A 19,735-nucleotide genomic window follows, 5' to 3' on the forward strand; every position below is an offset into this window, starting at 1 on the left:
AGGTCAGGCGAGTTTGCTGGCCAATCAAGCACAGTACACTGTATACTTTTCAGAGGTCCGATATTGTTCTATTCTTCAATCCTTGTCTTCTTGGTTCCATGTAATATTCTAATTTTCTGAGATTGTGGATTTGGGGTTTTCATGAGCTGTACGCCATGATCATCACAATTATAACAAATTAAGGCTTGACTTATCTCGCTTTGCATGTAATGCGTCTGTCTCATATATCAGTTTCACCTTTTAATTTGCATTACTGAAATTAATGGACTTTTGCACGATATTCTAATTTTCCGAGTTTCACCTGTATGTAAACCGCTTTTGGGAACATTGGTTGAAAAGCGGTATATCAATATTCATCGTATTGGTATATTACCCTAATGATTTGGGGGTAGGGATCAAGAAGGGGTGAGAACACACACAGGAAGCTGCCAGCGCACCAATGCTATCACCTGTTTTCTATCTCCAGGAGGGTTAGGCATTGCCAAAAATCACAATGGTCCCTGAGATGGTCCTGATAGCCAACATTGGCGGGCCTGGCTCATGAACTAGTCGTTCCTGACAGAGCATACAATGAAAAGATGTGAGTTTGAGGCAGTAAATAAATATGCTAAATAAATAAAAAATATAGTGAGGGCTTGGCAAACTAACAAGGGACACAGCCAGGAACTTGGGGATATTCCCACATACAAACTCCATCCTAGAGGAGGAAAAAGTGAGGTCTACACATCTCTGCCTTTAGAAAGTTTGGAAAGAGGCCCTAATGCACCAAATCAGGGTTCCAAACTTGGATCCCCAGATGCTGTTGGGACTACAACTCCCAGAGGCCCTCGGTCATTGTGGCTGGGAATGCCCCTTGCTAACTGAGCAAAGAGGCCCCTTTTTAAAGTGGCGATTCTCCCTATTGGGCAGGGGGAGAGCAACTGGCCCTATCCATCCCCAGCACAGCATCCCTCCAGTGGCTGTTGCTGGTGTCTGCCTTAATGTTTCCTTTTTCAGATTGTGAGTCCTTTGGTGACAGGGAGCCATCTTTATTTATTTATACCGAAGTAAATCGCTTTGGGAACTTTTGTTGAAAAGTGGTATATATACATATCCATTGTATTTGTATAGTCCAATAGCCTCTGGAGATCCAAAGTTTGGAACCTGCGCTAAGCCGGTCGCTAAGCTAATTTCTCTCTTTGGTTCACAGCACATGCTGGGTACCCCTTGTTTCAGAACTCTAGAGCTCCATGAAGTCGATAAAGAAAATACACCAAACTCCTTTAACAGTGTACCTTATATGTTTAATTTAGAGTTGAAGACCCCTATGTTCCAATAATGCGATTCATTCAAAGTAGGCATTAGAGGTCCAAAACATCTTCTAAACCGGCGGCCATATTTTAAGGAGGCTGATATTTCAGCATGAAGGACAGATTCAATTTTTGCTAGACGGTCCGGGCATGAGGTGTGATCAAAGCAAATAGCTCTGCCCATGTTCAACTGCGTTTACTTTCCATGAAGTAGAAGGCACTGCGGTGAAGCCTGCAGATGTTTTTGGTGAGGCTAAGCTATGGAACAGTCCTTTCTCTATCCAGGTCGAAATTTCTCTCCTGGAAGTCAGCAAATTGGAGGTTAAAAAATTAGCTGTTCTCATGACTGTTAACTGGGTAGGACAAGTGTCTTCTGATTTTCGGTCGTGTGTGAGTTCAAAGCTAGGTTGGAGGAGGGAAACGTGATTGAGTGGGAGGCGGGTGCAGGCTTAGACCACATTTCCTCTTACCTTGGTAATATGCTGAGTAAAAGTGTTGGGTAGGTTGGAGCCCACAGCCGCCTCCCACACCATCACTTCCCCCTCCTCCAACCTAGCTTTGAACTCACACATGACCAAAAATTGGGAGAACGCACAGCTCCCAAAGCTGGGTAGGATGCTTGCCCTGTCGATGATCGTGTGAACTGCCTTATTGAAAGGCACACCTCATTCTATGAGGCTGTTCACACAACTGAAAACAGGGTAGGACATGTGTCCACTCCCAGTTTGGGAGCTGTGCCCACTCCCAATTTTTGGTTGCGTGGGAGCAAACAACTAGGTAGCAGTGATTGTGTGGGAGGCAGGAGCTGGGTAAGGCAGTGTTGCCTCCTACCTTGGTCAAATGCTGGGTATGAAAGCTGGATAGGATGGTGCTGTCCTACCCATCTGCTGTCTCCCACACAATCACTTCTCCCTCCTCCTACCTAAGAATTTGCTCTCACACAGCTGAAAATTGGGAACGTGTACAACTCCCAACCCTGGTTAGGACATTTGTCCTACCCAGTTCTGGTTGTGTGAACAGCCTCTTTGTGTACCACCTGAACACACCACCTGTCCACTTATGACTATACTCTTCTGTTCCACCTGCCACCCCACACCCATTCTTAAATGCTGACCGTTGCTGAGCCCACAGAGCTAGCTCTGGACCCTCTAGAGCTCGGATGTGGGAGGGTGATGGTGCAACAGGACACCCCCACCGTGCCTTCCGAAAGCTCCCCTTCCTCTGTCCATTCGTTCAGGTCGGGGTGATAGGCCAGGACACTCTTCTGATACTTCTTCCCACTTTCATTCCAACCACCTACGACCAAGATTTGCCCGCCGAGAGTAGCCACTCCAGACATGCTCAGGCCAGAGGGCAGAGGGGCCATGAAGCCCCACTGATTGGTGGAGGGGCTGTAGCACTCCACGGGGATCACGTCCACCCTCTCCCCTCGGGGCCCCAGCTGGCTGCCCCCTAACACATAGGCCTGGTCGGCTACCGCGGCTGCACAGTGCCAGCCCCTGGGGCTGCTCAGCCAGCAGGACTCCCGCCACGAATCGGTGGCCGGGTCGTAGCTGCAAACGGTGCGGGAGTAGGCATTGTTCACGTAGCCACCGGTCACCAAGATCTTGCCGCCAATGACCACACTGGCATGGCAGCAGCGGGGCAGCTCCATGTTGGCTTTGGCTTGCCAGTTGTTGGCCGAAGGGGTGTAGCACTCGATGGAGACCAGGGTGCCCTTGGCATTGCGGCCCCCAACGGCGTAGAGGAGCCCGTCGAAGACGCTGAGACTGAAGTGAGTTCTTTTGTGGGACATGCTGGCCAGGTGCAGCCAAGTGTTGAAGCGCGGGTCGTACCTGTGGAGGAAATAAATGGTGGCTGAGAACTTCACATAGGAACAGGTGAAGCATTCCACTAATTTGGCAGGATTGTGCATGCAAAATTTGTTATCTATGGGTAATCGCGAAGTATGGCTTTATTCTGCACAAACACACCCACAGACAAACTCTTCCCAATATGCAACAGTCTCCCATTACCTGCAGAGATTGCTAATGGCATGCTTTGCCTGGTTGCGGGCATCGTTTTGATCTTCTCCTCCTGCCACATACAGGAACCCATCCATCACCGCCACACACTGGTTAAAGCATTTGGCGGGCAGCTCTGTGAGTTTATTCCAGTTTCCTTCCTGGTCCCGATAGCTTATGTCTTTGTTAAGAGCCTTCTCCGCGGCACACGGACGCCCACCCACTACGAGCAACACCTTCTGGCCTCCTCGGATCTTGGTCCTTCTGGACTGCAGCTCATTTTGCTGATAAGGTAACAAGTGGTAATTCATCGCATCCACCAGCAGCTTGTGGCATTCTGGATTCTGCATCATGCACGGCACAGCCTGGACGTAGTTGATTAAGTCATGCGCCGGGATGGTGCCAAACCGAACATTGTTGAGGAGGTCAGCAGCGTGCTTGATTCTCTTGGGATCGAACTCAAGCCATTTCATAGCAATCTGGAAAACCACCACTTCGCTTGGGAACTCAAGGCTGTCATCCATCAGCAGTTCGTTGAGCTGATCAAAAGTGAGCTTCATGAACGGTTCGGTGTCAGAGAACTCTACGAAGTGCTCCCGGATGAACCTCCTAGCAGCATCCTTGGTCTGGTTGAGATGGTATGTGTCCGCCATGTTGGCGATGTACATCCAGTTCTCCATGTTCATCTCCTGGATGAGGAAGTTCGTGCAGATGTTGAGCAGAGCATACATCTGCAGCTGGCTGGCTGTGGAAATGATGCTACCGATGGTGTACAGGGAAAGGCTGAGCCTCCCTGTGTAGGCATAAGCAACGACAGTGGCCAAGCCCAAGGAAGAGACATCGTCAAGGTCAACTTGTTGGAGATGCGGGTTTTGGGTCAGGAGGCTCCTGAAATACTCGCTGCAGGAACACATGACCAGCTTGTGCACACTGAAGGATTTTGTTTTGGTGGCAATGGTGAGGTCGCAGAGCAAACGATCCTGGTACATGCGGTTCATCTCCTCCAGAGCGCTGCTCCCATGGCCTGGGTTTGTGACTTCCGTGGCGGTGCAGAGGAACCCGTCGGACCCATTTTCAAACAAACCATCCAGCTGTTGGTGGTGGTCGATGTCCAGAGAAGGGTCCTCCACCATCGTAGCATTCACAAGGACCTCTTTCTGCACCGGCTTGCTTTTCTTCGAGGATTTCTTTTTGGGTGCCATTGGGGCCAGGTGTTGCCTGCAGAGACACATTCAAGGGGAAGCTGCTTTGTCAAGGGATATTGAAAATTAAAGTGACTCATTTATAAACATCCAATATAGGGAGAGGATCCCCAAATAGGGCCACCAGCTGTTCATGGACTGCAGTTCTCGGTCACTGTGGCCTTCAAATGATGGGAACATAGGTGTCTAAGAAGCTGCCTTGTGCTGAGTCAGACCCTTGGTCCATCTAGCTCAGTATTGTCCACACTGACTGGCAGCATCTCTCCAAGATATCAGGCAGAATTTTTTTCAAGTCCTACCTGGAGATGCTGCAGAGACTGAACCTGAGGCCTTCTGCATGCAAAGCAGAAGCTTGGCCACTAAGCTATAGCCCCATTCTCTGAGGAGAATATTTTACAGCAGACAGGGTCCACATATAGTTTCCCATTCAAATGCAACCCAGGGAAGACCCTGCTTAGCAAAGGGGACCATTCATGCTTGCTACTGCAAGACCAGCTCTGCTTCCCTTGCAGTCCAACAACATCTGGGGACTCAAGTTTTGAGAATCCCTGCTTGAAGGGATTTGGAAGCCCACTGAAACCTCTCAGAAGAGAGCTGGCTGGATTTCCCTGCCCACGGAGTCGATCAAGCACCACCTGCAAAACTAGAGCGGCTTGAGTTTTGTCTAAGGTCATGTTTTAATCTTTGTGTCTTCAGTGAAGATCTTCTCCATTGGCTTGTCAACCACAGAAGCCATGTGTAGCTTGCAATCGACAGCAATCCCAAGATTTTTTTCACTTATGCTACAGCCAAGCCAGATGTGATAAGGGAGGAGGAGCTGGTCTGGTGGTAGCAAGCATGAATTATCCCATTTACTAAGCAGGGTCTACCCTGGTTTGCAATTGAATGGGAGACTACATGCGCGAGCTCTGGAAGAGATCCCCCTTAGGGCATGGGGCCGCTCTGGGAAGAGCACCTGCGTGCTTGCTTGCAGAAGGTTCCAAATTCCCTCCCTGGCAGCAGCATCTCCAAGCTAGGGCTGAGAGAGACTCCTGCCTGCAGCCTTGGAGAAGCCGCTGCCAGTCTGGGTAGATAGTGCTAAGCTAGATGGACCAATGCTCTGACTCAGCAGAAGGCAGCTTCCTATGTTCAATGTGAGCTCTGTGGCTGCTCTTTCCTGCACTCTGTGCATTCATTCTGTGTCGTCTACACAGATGTGAGGGAGAGAACTTGCAACCTTCTGCTCTTCCCAGGGTAGCTCCATCCTCTAAGGGGAATCTCTTACAGTGCTCACACTTCTAGTCTCCCATTCATATGCAACCAGGGCGGACCCTGCTTAGCTAAGGGGACAAGTCACGCTTGCTACCACCAGACCAGCTCTCTTCTCCTCTCGACACCAACTCCACAGCACACCTTTATCTTTACAGAGAGGCAAGAGCAGGCTGCTTCTCCGTGCTCTTGCTGCTGGCTGCTTCTTAACTAAAGCCCCATTCAAAAGCATTCCTGGATCAAGGAAAGGATAATAACCCATTTAGAATGCTGCTGCAAGGATGCTTGTGGGTGCAAGTCACTTCATGAGTACCACACCCATCCTGCGGCAGCATCATTGGTTACTGGTCCGCTTCCGGGCTAGATTCAAGGTGCTGGTTTTGACTTTTAAAGCTCTAAAAGGCTTGGGGCTGGGGTATCTGTCAGACCGCCCCTATGAACCTGCCAGGGCCCTCTGCTCATCATCTCAGGGCCTGCTCAGGGCCCCGCCACTAACAGAAATCCGATTGGAGGGGACTAGAGACAGGGCCTTTTCGGATGTGGCCCCTTGGCTTTGGAACACCCTCCCTGAAGAGCTTCGCCATGCTCCCTCCCTCAGTGTTTTTTTTAAAAAACAACAACTAAAAACACATCTTTTAAAAGAGGCTTTTTAATGCCCCTTCTGTGGTTATATCTGGTAGGTTCTTTAGTTTTTAGTTTTTATACTTCTCAATTTTTAGCTTTTAACATTTTAAATTTAATACTGATTGTGGTTTTTAACCTGACTTTTAACTTGTTTACTTAATTTGGTTAATTTTATTGCTTTTATTGTATCTTGTATATTGTATGTAGAGAGCCAGCGTGGTGTAGTGGCTAGAATGCTGGACTAGGACCGGGGAGACCCGAGTTCAAATCCCCATTCAGCCATGATACTAGCTGGGTGACTCTGGGCCAGTCACTTCTCTCTCAGCCTAACCTACTTCACAGGGTTGTTGTGAAGAGAAACCTAAGTATGCAGTACACCGCTCTGGGCTCCTTGGAGGAAAAGCGGGATATAAATGTAATAATAATAATAATCGATTGTTGTTCGCCGCCCCGAGCAGTAGTGTACTGGAGGGGCAGGGGGGTATAAATACCTTAACTAACAATAATAAATGATAATAACAACCCAAAACACCCCGAGGGGATGGTGGGAATTGCTGCCAATGACATCAGAGGACACACCAGCTGGGAACCAGGACAGCCCGAGACGCCAAGGCTTGGCCACCATGTGTGTGAGTGCGTCCGATCTCTGCGCTCGGCATGCTGCAGACGCAGCCCTAACGGGGGGCCCAGCTGTTCCTCAGCTGCTTCTGTCCACTTTCTCCTCCCTGCACGGTGAGCGATTCGAGCCCCTGGGTGACCAGCCTGTTTGTTACAGGCCAGAAATAGCTGAAGCGCCTCTGCCTGGCATCCCTCCTCGCTGGACGGAAAGATCAAGTTTCTGGAGGGTTAAGCAATCAGTAATTCTTAGAACAGGACGGGGAGGAGGCAAAGGACAAGAAGTAGATCCCTCCTGCCATTCCAGGCGAGGCTTGCCAACTTCCCAACTGGCCTCTGGATGTCTCCAAGGTCTAGAGAAGGGTAGTGGGAACTCCCCACAAAACACTGCCCGTCCATCCTTTTGTTCCCCTCCCTCCACAGCAAAATGGAACATAGGAAGCTGCCATATACCAAGTCAGACCCTGGGTCATCTAGCTCAGGATGGTCTACACAGACTGGCAGTGGCTTCTCCAGGGTTGCAGGGGTCTCAGTCTTGGAGGTGCCCGGGAAGGAACTTGGAACCTTCTGCAGGCAAGCAGAAGTCCTCTTCCCAGAGTGGTTCAATTCCACCTTTCAATGCTCACACATCTAGTCTCCCATTCATATGCAACCAGGGTGGAACCTGCTTAGCAAAGGGGACAAGTCATGCTTGCTACCACAAGACCAGCTCTCCTCTCCAGTCAGAGTATGGTTCTATAGCGTGAATTGTTTTCAAAGGCCTCCACTGGTTGAAAGAAGCCTCATCCACTCACTCCTCTAAGCCGGAACAAGCAGTAGAAGCCAGCGCAGCCAGGTAGAGAGGAGACTCCTCCAGCCTCCCAGGAACTAGGCCAACCTCTTTGCTTCCTTCCTGGCCAGGAAGTATGCCAGGTGAGACCATGTGTGCGGGATCATCTCCCCTGCATCTGGCATGCTACTGATCTCTCTTTTACAGGAGCAGAACTAGCTGATGGGAGAAGAGCTGTTCTTGTGGTAGCCAGCATGAATGGTCCCCTTTGCTAAGCAATGTCTGCCCTGGTATGCATTTGAATGGGAGACTACATGTGTGAGCCCTGTAAGCTATTTGCCTTAGGGGATGCAAGCTAAGCCCTGTAAGCTATTTGCCTTAGGGGTAGTAAGCATGAATTGTCCCATTTACTAAGCAGGGTCTACCCTGGTTTGCAACTGAATGGGAGACTACATGCGCGAGCACTGGAAGAGATCCCCCTTAGGGGATGGGGCCGCTCTAAGAAAAGCACCTGCACTCTTGCATGCAGAAGGTTCCAAGTTCTCTCCCTGGCAGCATCTCCCAATAGGACTGAGAGAGACTCCTGCCTGTAATCTTGGAGAAGCCACTGCCAGTCAGTGTAGACAATACTGAGCTAGATAGACCAATGGTCTGACTCAGTATATGGCAGCTTCCTATGTTCTCTAGGTGGCATACCTTTAGAGGTCAGCATGCATCCTTTCCTGAGGAGCTGATGCAGATAGGAGGCAGTCTGAGTGGCCACCAATGTTTCTTCCTATGTTTCTGCCAGATGGTCAGACAGGAAGAGAAAATGAGCCTGGAAGGTGTGGCCTAGACCAAAAAGATGGATTTTTCTAAGAGGACTCTGGCCCACTTTCTGAATAAATTGTAAAGTATCAAGCAAGCTTCATTAGTAAGTTAAATACACTAATGTTACTGACTTTACCTTGGTAAGTATTTAATGTTTAGCAAAGTCCTTGCTCCCATTGTAGTGTACTGGGCGGGAGTGTAAATATTTTAAATAATAATAATAACAACCCAAAACACCACTAGGGGATGGTGGGAATTTCTGCCAATGACATCAGAGGACATACTGGCTGGGAACCAGGACAGCCTGAAACATCAAGGCTTGGCCACGATGTGTGTGAGTGCATCCGATCATGGTAAGGAACATTATAATGTTCTTTGCTCCCCCAAACTAGTTGTTCTAGTGGGCTGCAGACAAGAGCAACTGATCATCTTTCTCTCCTTCCTTCCTCTCCCTTCTAGCGCTAACATTCTATGATTCTACTAGGTGGTGACTCTGCTCCATCCTGTGTGACTGACTTACCGTATTTACCTTAACAGAAGTATTCCAACGTTAAGACAACCACCTTAAAAAGTAGAGGTGCAATACAGGTTATACCTGCATCTACTCAAAAGGTTCAGGACTCTGAATTTGAGGCAATCTCCTGATTTATAATATTTAAAAACTTGGGGGGGGGGGTGGGAGACCTAGGAAGCTGCCTTATATTGAGACAGTCCATTAGTCCATCTAGCTCAGGATTGTCTTCACAGACTGGCAGCAGCTTCTCCAAGGTTGCAGGCAGGAGTCTTTCCCAGCCCTACCTGGAGATGCTGCCAGGGATTGAACCCGGGACCTGCAGCATGCCAACCAGACACCCGATCACTGAGCTTCAGCCCCATCCCAACACCCTAATTCTCACCCAAAGGACCGATGCCTGACATCCAGGGGGGTGCTTTGTATTTCTGTAACTCTGCCCTTTAGGGCTGCTTCAAAGATAGCACTGGGACTGTGCAGAAGAGATGGTTGCACAACTATTCAGGGCGATGGGGAGACCGGCAGAATCCCTGTTTTTGCGACCACTCATTTGGGGCAGCCCTGACACTGCCTTTGGAGGGTGCAGCAACTCTGCAGTCAGGGGTGACACCAGGGGGTCAGGCCCGGGCTCAGAGTAATTCAAAACTTATCAACCACCACCTCTGCCCCCCCAGGACCTCTTCCAGGAAGGGAGTGCAACAGTGGAGGCACCTGCACAGAGCAGGGGGAGGGAGCTGCTGGCCTCACCTGGGCGCTTTCCAGACTAGACCCTGCAACGGGGTCACGGCGGATCTCGGAAGTGTGCTTCCACACTTCCTGCGTCGTGACACCGCAGTCCCTACGCGGACAGCAGGGCGCCATTCACATTTCCAATGCCTTGTTTCGAATGTATTTGCTGCGATATAGAGCTAGGACGTCGTATATCCGGCGTAAGGAAGTTGCTCTTTTTTCGGGTTGTTGGTTTCTGCGAGACTGCTCCCCCTGCTGTTTATGTTTAGAATGCAACTTGCCTGAACGGAGGCATTTTGCTACTGTTGAGCAGCTAGTCTTGAAAGCGATCTGGCTCTCTGCTGCTTCCACCCTCCACGGTGTTGTATTGTAATATTAGAGACTTTTAAAAACATACATAGTGATTCTTGGGCGATGAGATACATGACTGAGTTTAGTTGTTGAAAGTGGGACTGTGGTCCTGGGCCCTGGATCTGTAAGCACTGAGCATGACTCCTGCCCACAGTGCAGAGCTACGGATACATAACGCTGCATTGGACGTCAGCCACTGCCATTGCGGGGAAAAGCAAGCAACCCATTGGCGGTTTGTGTTTCAGCAACCAGTACATGGTCAGTGTGGACCAGGGCGGCTCCACTCTGGCCCCTCTGCAGACAACTCCCATAATCCCTGGCTATTGGCTATTGTAGCTGGGGATTATGGGAGTTGTAGTCCAAAAACAGCTGGGGGGCCAAAGTTGAACAGCCCTGGTGTAGAAACCACATGGGTTTTGTGGTGCAATATAAAAACCAACAGCCGTTTGGTCCAAGAAATCCTAGGAAAACTAGGAAAATCCTAGGAAAACTATAGGCAACAGATCTTGTGGAAGTGAGCTGGCCTTGCAGTAGCAAGCATAAATGGGCCTGTTTGTTAAGCAGGGTCTGCCCTGGTTTGCATTTGGATGGGTGACTACCTGTGAACTGCAGTAAGATATTCTGCCTTTGCCAAAGCTGGTGCCTTTGCCCGGCTTCAGCTGGTCCGCCAGTTGCTGCCCTCAGTGCCCAGCAGGCACTGGCGATGGTAACTCGTGCCCTGGTCATCTCTTGTTTAGATTACTCTAATGGGCTCTACCTGGGGTTGCCTTTGAAGATGACCCGGAAGCTTCAGTTAGTCCAGAATGCGGCAGCCTGCCTGCTTATGGGCGCTAGGAGATATGATAGTGTGACACCTCTCTTGCGGGCGCTGCACTGGTTACCTATTTGCTTCCAGATCAAATCCAGAGTGCTGGTTCTCACCTTAAAAACCTTTCAGGGCTTAGCGCCTGTTTACCTTCAGGACCGCGTCTCCCGGCCTGGCCTGTGAGATCTTCTCAGGTTGCCCTTCTTTCGGCCCCTAGTCTTAGAGAGGTCCATGGGACTAGGGCCCGTGGAAGGGCTGCCTCTGTTGCTGCCCCACAACTCTGGAATTCTCCCCCCTCCCCAGATTTGGTCTGCCTCCTCCCTTTCAGCCTTTAAATCCGTATTGAAGACATTTCTTTCCCACCCCTTTAATTTCAGTGTTTGCTTGTTTGTTTTAAATCTTGGATGCTATTCTTGCCATGTACACCGCCCTGAGTCTGGACTGGGCGGTATATTAAATCCTTTAATTAATAAATAAATGAATGAATAAATACATGCATGCATGCATACATACCCCGTAGGGAATGGGGCCCTAGCTCAGTGCAGGGATGTGCACAGAACTGGTCTGTGAACTCTCAGGAGGATGGGGGAGTCACTTTAATGGACAGGGAAGATGCTTCCTACCTGCCCATTCCTGCCCCACCACTCCCCCCCCCGCTGGCACCCTCCTAAACACATGCATACATGCCCGACGCTGAACAAACGGGGCTGCAAGCAGGGATGCTGCAGTCCCGTGCCCATGCTGTTTAGGAGAGCGTCAGCAAGGGGGAAAGCGGCAGGGCTGGGCTGGGCAGGTAGGAAGCACCTCCCCTGTTTCTTAAAGTGACCCCTGTGCCCTCCCTCCGAACCGGCTTGAATGCAGGACCTGTGAACTGGTTCGGCACTCCAGAAGAAGAGCGCCAAACCGGTTCCGTGTACATCCCTAGCTCAGTTGCAGAGCATCTGCTTGGCATGCAGAAGGTTCCGTCCCTGGCAGCATCTCCAGGAAGGGCTGGGAAGGACTCCGGCCTGAAACGTTGGAGAGCTGCTGCCAGTCAGTGTAGAAGACAGGACTGAGCTAGATGGACCAAGGGTCTGACTTGGAATAAGACTCTTCTCCTATGGCACCTTCAATTATGAACACATGGCATCAGGTGTTGTGAACATCACATGTTCACCATATCATGGCATCAGGTGTTGTGAACTACTCTTATCAGATGCACAGTGGATTCCACAGTCCACCAAAGTATCTGCCACAATCAGTCCTGAAGGTACCACAAGATTCTTGACCACTCTGCTGCATGCAACAAGCGAACAGGGCTTCTACAGGAGTCATGAATATGATGGGCCTCCTTGGTATGAGAATGCAAGTTCAGAAGAATAAAGCGTGCAGAGACACCATGCAAGACGCAGCCTCCTTTGAGCATAGCTAATTCTGCTGCATATCTGCATTGGGAACAATGGAGTGATCCAAACATCCCTGCTCCAGAGATGTGGCAGAAAACATCCACCCCTCAAGAGAGATTGACTGGAGGGAGGAAAGACTTGAGCGGACATACATCCAAAGACCCAGTGAGCACAGTCTTTTAGTGGATGCTTTGGGCTCACAGACACCAGGAACGGGCCTTCTTCATTGCTGCCCCGAGGCTTTGGAACACACCTCCTGCTGAAATAAGAGCCTCCCCATCTCTTACAGCTTTTAAAAAGGCAGTCAAGATGCATTTGTTCACCCAGGCTTTTCATTAGATATTGTTTTTATTGTGTTTTAATAGTTTTAATGTTTTAAATTTTAATTGTTGACATGTGTCATTCTTTTTATTGGTTGTTTTTATTGTTTTGTAAACTGCCCAGAGAACTTGTGTTTTGGGCAGTATAAAAACATGATTGATTGATAGATAGATAGATAGATAGATAGATAGATAGATAGATAGATAGATATTGAATGAATGAATCAATCAATCAAAATGAATTAGCTGTTCTTTCAAGGCATACTAATGGCCCACATTGGGAATTGCTGGTACAGAGTGTGTCAATCACCCATAAAATCTAAGGTGAAATTGACTGAAAGTGCACAACGGGGAAATGACTTGACTAGCAAGCCAGAGGTTGCTGGTTCGAATCCCCGCTGGTATGTTTCCCAGACTAGGGGAAACACCTATATTGGGCAGCAGCGATACAGGAAGGTGCTGAAAGGCATCATCTCATACTGCACAGGAGAAGGCAATGGTCAACCCCTCCTGTATTCTACCAAAGACAACCACAGGGCTCTGTGTATGCCAGGAGCTGACACCGACTTGCTGGCACACTTTACCTTTACCGTAAGTCAATGGGGAAATCCAGGCAGTAGTCATTTAGGAACATATGAAGCGACCTTATACTGAGTTAGACCATTGGTCCATATAGCTTAGTATTGTCTACACTGACTGGCAGCAGCTTCTCAAGGGTTAGAGGCCTGAGTCTCTCCCAGCCCTACCTGGATATTCCATGGATTGAGCCTGGGGCCTTCTGCATACAAAGCAGATGCTCTTCGATGAGCTACAGGAGTACTCCATGGTCCAGGGGATGCCATGGTGGAGGCTATTTTCATACTGTGCAACGGCTCTGGTGCGCTCTTCGCATGACTGACCACATTTGAATCCTTTGATCTCCTCCCTGACATCAACTTCTAGTATTTGTCTGTATCACTATTTCCTGAACCTAAAAAGAAGACTAATTACAATACCACATCCTGCAGCCAATAGTGCAGCTGGGGTGAAACCAGAGAATCTCACAAGAAAGCCTGAAATGTGCCTTGAAACATTAAGCCACCATTGGTGGAGTGAATAGGAGACCTCATTCAGTGTTGCTCGCTGTCAACATATATCAGATGCACAGTGGATTCCACAGTCCACCAAAACGACTGCCACAATCAATCCCGAAGGTACCACAAGATTCTTGACCACTCTGCTGCAACAAGCGGACAGGGCTTCTACAGGAGTCATGAATATGATGGGCCTCCTTGGTATGAGAATGCAAGTTCAGAAGAATAAAGCATGCAGAGACACCATGCAAGACGCAGCCTCCATTGAGCATAGCTAATTCTGCTGCGTATCTGCATTGGGAACAATGGAGTGATCCAATCTACAAGTGAGGATGCACTGGAATTCCCTGATATCCTGGCCTCCTTTGCATGATCAGAATTGGAGAGAGAGGATCACCCAGTCAGAGTAGGAGAGCCGTTCATGGTCCTGATCAGCAGTTGTGTGTTTGCAAACATCAAGGTAAGGGGCGGGGAGGGTGATCGTGGGGGACCTTGAAGCTGGGTAGGCCTTGTAGACCAACCCACATTTTGTCCCCAGCATTGTATCAAGGGTGGATGAAAAGCCGTCCAACCCAGCTCCTCGCTCCGCCCCCAATCACTCTCCCCTCCTCCTCCTTCCTTGATATTTGCAAACACATGACCACTGACGGAGAGTGCGCACAGCTCTCCTATCCTGGCTGGGGGCCGGTCCTCCAACCAGGGCCTGATGATGACATGCTGAGGCCCTAAGCTATATCAAACTTAAAAGGCCCTACAGCATTAACCCCCCGAACCCTGAAATAACAACAAAAACCCTTAATGAAAATAGACATAACAAAGCTTGATCCCGCCCCCCCGCCCCGCCCGGCAAAGTTGCAACAAAAATTAATCTAACAAAAAACAGTTGTCTTGCAATAAGCCTATTTGCATTAGAAACATCTTAAAATGAAAATGCATTATGTACAACTGGAATTTAGTCTTTTTTTTTCTTTTTAAGATATTCAGAGTCCCTAAGCTGTAACTTACTTAGCTTGTGCCTGAATCTGGAACTGTCTCCGACCCTGGTTTTGATCGTGAAAACAAGCTGAGTCTGTGTTATGGCTTACAGGTGGAGGGGAATCCCAGAGACATCACCACGGATGAAAGCTCAAGGGCGCTGCCAGGCTCTCAGTAGGGCCATTTGCTTTCCACTGAGCCCAGAGGTGGAGGTGGCCTCCGGGTTCCTTGGCAGGGGAGCTTGTCAGGCTAATGGGTAGGGCTTCATCAGCTAGGGATGTACACGGAACCGGTTTGGAGGCCCTTTATGGGCCTCCGAACCAGTTCAAAGAACCAGAGGTTCCGCCAATTCGAAGGTGGCAGGGGTCTCCCTTTAAGAGTGGGTGGAGGGTACACTTACCCCTCCCATCGCTTTATTTATTTATTTATTTATTTATTTATTTATTCTTAAATTTATATACCGCCTTTCATGAAAAACAATCCCAAGGCGGTTTACAAAAGTTAAAAACAAACAAACAATAAAAATGACAATTAAAATATTAAGCTAAAAATATAAAACAAATCTAATTTAAAATCTATAAAATACAAACATAAAAACTATACACAAGTAAAACACATAGAAGCAACAATAAAAACAAACATGTAAAGGCCTGGATAAAAAGCCAAGATTTAACAAGCTTTCTAAAAACTGTGATGGAGTCCAAGGAGCGAATGGCCACCGGGAGAGCATTCCAGAGTCTGGGGGCAGCAACAGAGAAGGCCCTGTCCCGCGTGCACGACAGCCGAGCCTCCCTCATTGTCGGCACCCGGAGCAGAGCCCCCTCAGATGACCTCGTCAAGCGGGCAGCAACCCTTGGGAGCAGGCGGTCCCTCGAGCTTTCCCCCCGCAGGCGTCAGGTTTTTTTAAAGCCCATCGGGGCAGCAGTATACCTCCCTGCCGCCCCGTTGCCCTCGTCTTCCAGACATGACCAGAAGTCGCTGACGCGCATGTGGGCGTTTGGGTGTCTATTTCCTCCCCTGCCTGATCGGGACATCCCTGCAAGACTCGGGTGGAAGAAGCCCTGCCCGGGAGCATGCCACCATGTTTCCCCACAGCGATCAGCTCTGCCAACCGACAGGTTCCTAGCCTTGAGTCTCCAGATGCGACTGAACTCCCATCACTTTTGGCTTTTGGCTAGTGTGGCTGGGGTGCAGTGTCCCATGTAAGAGGGATTCCCAGATGCTGTTGACTACAACTCCCCTAATCTCCAGCCAAAGGCAATTGTAGCTGGGAATGCTGGGAGTTGTAGTCCACAACATCTGGGAATCCTTCTTACAGGGGACACTGGTGATGGGAGTTGTTGTCTGACAGCATCTGGGGACTGAAGTTTGGGAACCTGTGGATTATGACACTAAGCCATGCCTGAGTCCTGGCTGACCGAGCAAGGGGAAGGGCACCGGGCAGTATAATCTAGGCTACCAGCCAGCTGCAAGGAGAATGCCAGCTCAGGTTTCTGGAAGCTGATTGGGGAAAATATACATGTGTTTTTTTTCTGTGTGTCAGAGTGAAGTGGGCTTCCAGTTTTAGCCCATTAAAACTTTGCCCCAGATATCAAAAGCCTGGGAAACAACACAACTATGGTCAACCCTGGGCACCCACCAACAGACACATTTTCATGGTTTGATAGAGCATTAGTGTGGAGATTCACGTTGATTCATGTCCAGAAGGCAATGCCTTTACAGTCTACTATCACTCAGCCTAAATATACAAAACATACATTCCCCGTTTTATCTCGGCTCCAGAAATCTTAGGAACATAGACACTGACATTTCTGTCAATATCAGCATTCAGCACAGAGTAACTACTGTAGGGACCAAACACCATTCTATATACACATATACTGTGGGGGAGGGGGGATCATTTTACAAAAACTTCTAGAATCTGGATCTTTATTATTCCAAGCATGTCTTACATAACAACAATTTCTGCGTAAAACACTTCACAAATCACAATAAATCCTCAGCTGAGAAATTCATCTACATATATTTTCCGTTCTGGACACACAGCGTTGTATCCAAAATTCCAAAGTGAACCTGACCAAATATCACTGACATCAGCTAGGTAACTTAAGTCATTCCCAATGCAAGTTCCTTTCCCCCAACCCCAATGGAGCTTAGTCAGAATCCACGTTCTTTAAAGAAAGCTTTTCTTTTCAGGAGACCATGAGGCGAGTCTCACGATCAGTGAGACCTGCCAGAGGGGGTTCTGCGGGGAGTGCGGGCTTAGCCCGTTCTCCCTGCAGACGATCACTACTGCAGCCCTGGGCGGCTGCATTGGCCGCCCACATGACTGCCGGCTCGGTCACGGAGCCAGCAGGGGCTACAAGGATCGGGGGCCACGTAGCCCACAGAAGTTCCAGGATGCTCTGCGTGAGAAGCCTGGGTTAGCGGAGCCCTTGTTCTGCTCACCTGGGCTAAGGGGAGAGCTCCTTTGGCAGGCTAGCTGCCAGGAAACCACCAGGCTCGCCTGTGATTCTGAAAGGCTAATCTCCACTTTCCAGTGATTGTGAGAATACACTCAAAGTTTAGGTTCTTGAGATAGAGTCGATAAGGAGTAGACTAATCATTCTCAGGTGATGAACTTATTTGCGTACTTGTTTTACTAGGGCCCCCTATAGCCCACTGATGTGTTTAAAGTTACCAATCAAGATTGCATATGCAGGAGTCCTTAACAGTGAAGGCAAAACTCATTTGTGTTAAGTGATCCTGCTTCACATGCTTACTTAAGATCATAAGTGTCTCACAGGATCAGTTAAGGCCTACCTACTGCACCATTTCCAGGAATAATTTAACAGCCGGTAGATACCAGTGTGCCCAGTGGTGGACTGCACTGCACTCTTTCTACAACTACAACTACTAATATTTATATATCACTTTTCAACAAATCTCCTCAGAGTCGTTTATGTAGAAGAATAAATCACAAGATGGTTCCCTGTCCTAAAAGGGTTCACCATCTAGAAAGAAACAGAGGTAGACACCAGCAACAACCACAGGATAGAAACAGTTGCTCTCCCCCTACTAAACGTAAGAGAATCGCCACTTTAAAAGGTGCCTCTTTGTTCAGTTAGTTCTGATCCCTGGATGAGCTAAACATCCCCATCCCCCCCATTCTGGGTCATCTTTTCTTTGGGATTTCGATTTTGCAAGTGACTAATCTGTGTTGACTCGTTAGGAAGATACTGAAGTCTTGAACGAAAAACCAGAGTCCTGTTCTCCTCGCCCCCCACCCCACCCCCAATTCCAAAGTCACTCACAACTGGTGTCCCTTAGAGACCCAATTGCTGTGCTCCGTGCCCAGTTTTTAACACCTCAAGTGCCAGGTAAACCACTCAGCAGGTATTAAAGCCCAAAGGGTGGATGGTGCTCTTTGCCAGCTGGTTCGAGAGAGAAGCTTTCTTTGCTCCCTACCTTGGTGCTGAGAGGCTGATCCAGGGGAGAGTGGAGGAACCAGCGTCAGACGATACACTGTGCAAAAGGAAAAGACACTCCGAGCTCGGGCAGACATCCAAACGGCAAGGGCTCCCCTTTCCCTCCGCCCCCTTTCCCAAATCAGCCAGGCCAGCTGACCAGCCTGATCATATCACCAATTACACCCACAACTCCATGAGGGTGACACAAGAGGTCTGACAGGTCAGGAAAGAGAAGAGAGCTGAGGCAGCCCCATGCATCCCGTGGCTGCCAAAATAATCTAGAGGCGGCCCGTTCTGCAGAATTGACAACCCCTGCTAACTAAGCAAAAGGGTGGCACCTTTTTAAATAGTGGCTCTCATATATTTAGCAGGGGCAGCAGAGCAACTGTCTCAGTTCAACCCCAGTACAGCATCCTCCAGTGGTTGTTGCTGATGGCTCCCTTGCGTTTTGTTGTAAACTGTGTGAGCCCTTAGGGCAGGCTTGCACAGCACCACATAAGGCCCCAGGGGCCGGATTTGGCCCGTGCCCGCATGGACTGTTTTACTGGCCCTCTGAGGTATCCTGCAACAACACAGGAGCTGGGAACTGCCTTATAGTGACATTCTATGCATGTTTTCTCAGAAATATGTTCCATGGTGGACCCAGTGAGGCTTACTCCCATGTAAGCATGCCTAGGATTGCAACCTAAAAGCCACGGCAATTTAGGGAGAGGAGAGAACTTGGCATTTGTTCGGGGCTGGCATGCACTCCAGGGGCCCCACTGACTGAGCAGGGACAGGACCCATTTTCTTGCCACTGTCCTTGTTTAAAACTTTGGGTCCATGAACAGGGGGAACAGATCCACAAGTAACTGATAATATTTGTAATTTGAATGTAATCATGCGCTAGAAATTGACCTCGGCCCCTGCACGCCAAGTTGTGGATGGTTCCAGCCCACTAAGGCATTTGAACTGAGCAGCCCTGCGTTAGGGAAAGGGACCTCACATTTCTTTTTCTATTTAAACTGCCTTGAGAACGTTTTTGTTGAAATGTGGTATATAAACACTAGTAGCAGTAGTTGTCATGGCTGACACGATGCGCAGAGTTATGGAGCTGTAATTCTGCACCCCAGGGCTGGTGTGACCTCAGTGCTGTTCTGAAGCAGCTAATGCAGAAGCAACATGTTCACAGCTTTCCCATTTGCGACAATATGTGGATATGCAGCTTCCACATCCACCGCTTCAGAACAGCGTCAGAGCTTGCGTTGCTACGGCTCCATTAACATCTGGGTTCCGGTCCGGTGGTCCTCCAGATGTTGCTGAACTACAACTCCCATCATCCCCAGCAACAATAAAGTTGTAATTCTGCAACATCTGGGGTGCCACTGGTTGGGAAACCCTACATTAACACACGGCACATCGTGTCAGCCATGACTATGACTAATACTGTTTATATACCGCCCTGAGCCATTTTTGGAGGGGTGGTATATAAATCTAATCTAATCTAATCTAATCTAATCTAATCTAATCTAATCTAAATAAATACTGCATCTTAACAAACATTTCCAAAGCAGTTTACATAGGAAAAAGAAATAAGA

At 48.9% G+C, this 19,735-nt stretch overlaps 1 protein-coding gene across 1 annotated transcript; it reads right to left on the minus strand.

The window, feature by feature from the left end:
• Positions 1-1,261: 1,261 nt before the first annotated feature.
• Positions 1,262-18,266, minus strand: LOC128332426 (kelch-like protein 31). Its single transcript, XM_053266689.1, has 3 exons — positions 18,157-18,266; positions 3,305-4,510; positions 1,262-3,124 (listed from the first exon to the last, which is right to left on the minus strand). The coding sequence occupies exons 2-3, from the start codon at positions 4,492-4,494 to the stop codon at positions 2,392-2,394; spliced, it is 1,923 nt and encodes a 640-aa protein (XP_053122664.1). The 5' UTR covers positions 4,495-4,510; positions 18,157-18,266; the 3' UTR covers positions 1,262-2,391.
• Positions 18,267-19,735: the final 1,469 nt, after the last annotated feature.

The sequence above is a fragment of the Hemicordylus capensis genome, chromosome 7 (genome assembly GCF_027244095.1).
Source record: "Hemicordylus capensis ecotype Gifberg chromosome 7, rHemCap1.1.pri, whole genome shotgun sequence".
In the NCBI taxonomy this organism is placed as follows: Eukaryota; Metazoa; Chordata; class Lepidosauria; order Squamata; family Cordylidae; genus Hemicordylus; species Hemicordylus capensis.

Excerpts from the sequence above, each read along its gene's own strand:
- LOC128332426 (XM_053266689.1), bottom strand. The coding sequence starts at position 4,494 with ATGGCACCCAAAAAGAAATCCTCGAAGAAAAGCAAGCCGGTGCAGAAA. Across the intron at positions 3,125-3,304 it reads GCCATTAGCAATCTCTGCAG|GTACGACCCGCGCTTCAACA; the intron begins GTAATGGGAGAC and ends TTTCCTCCACAG.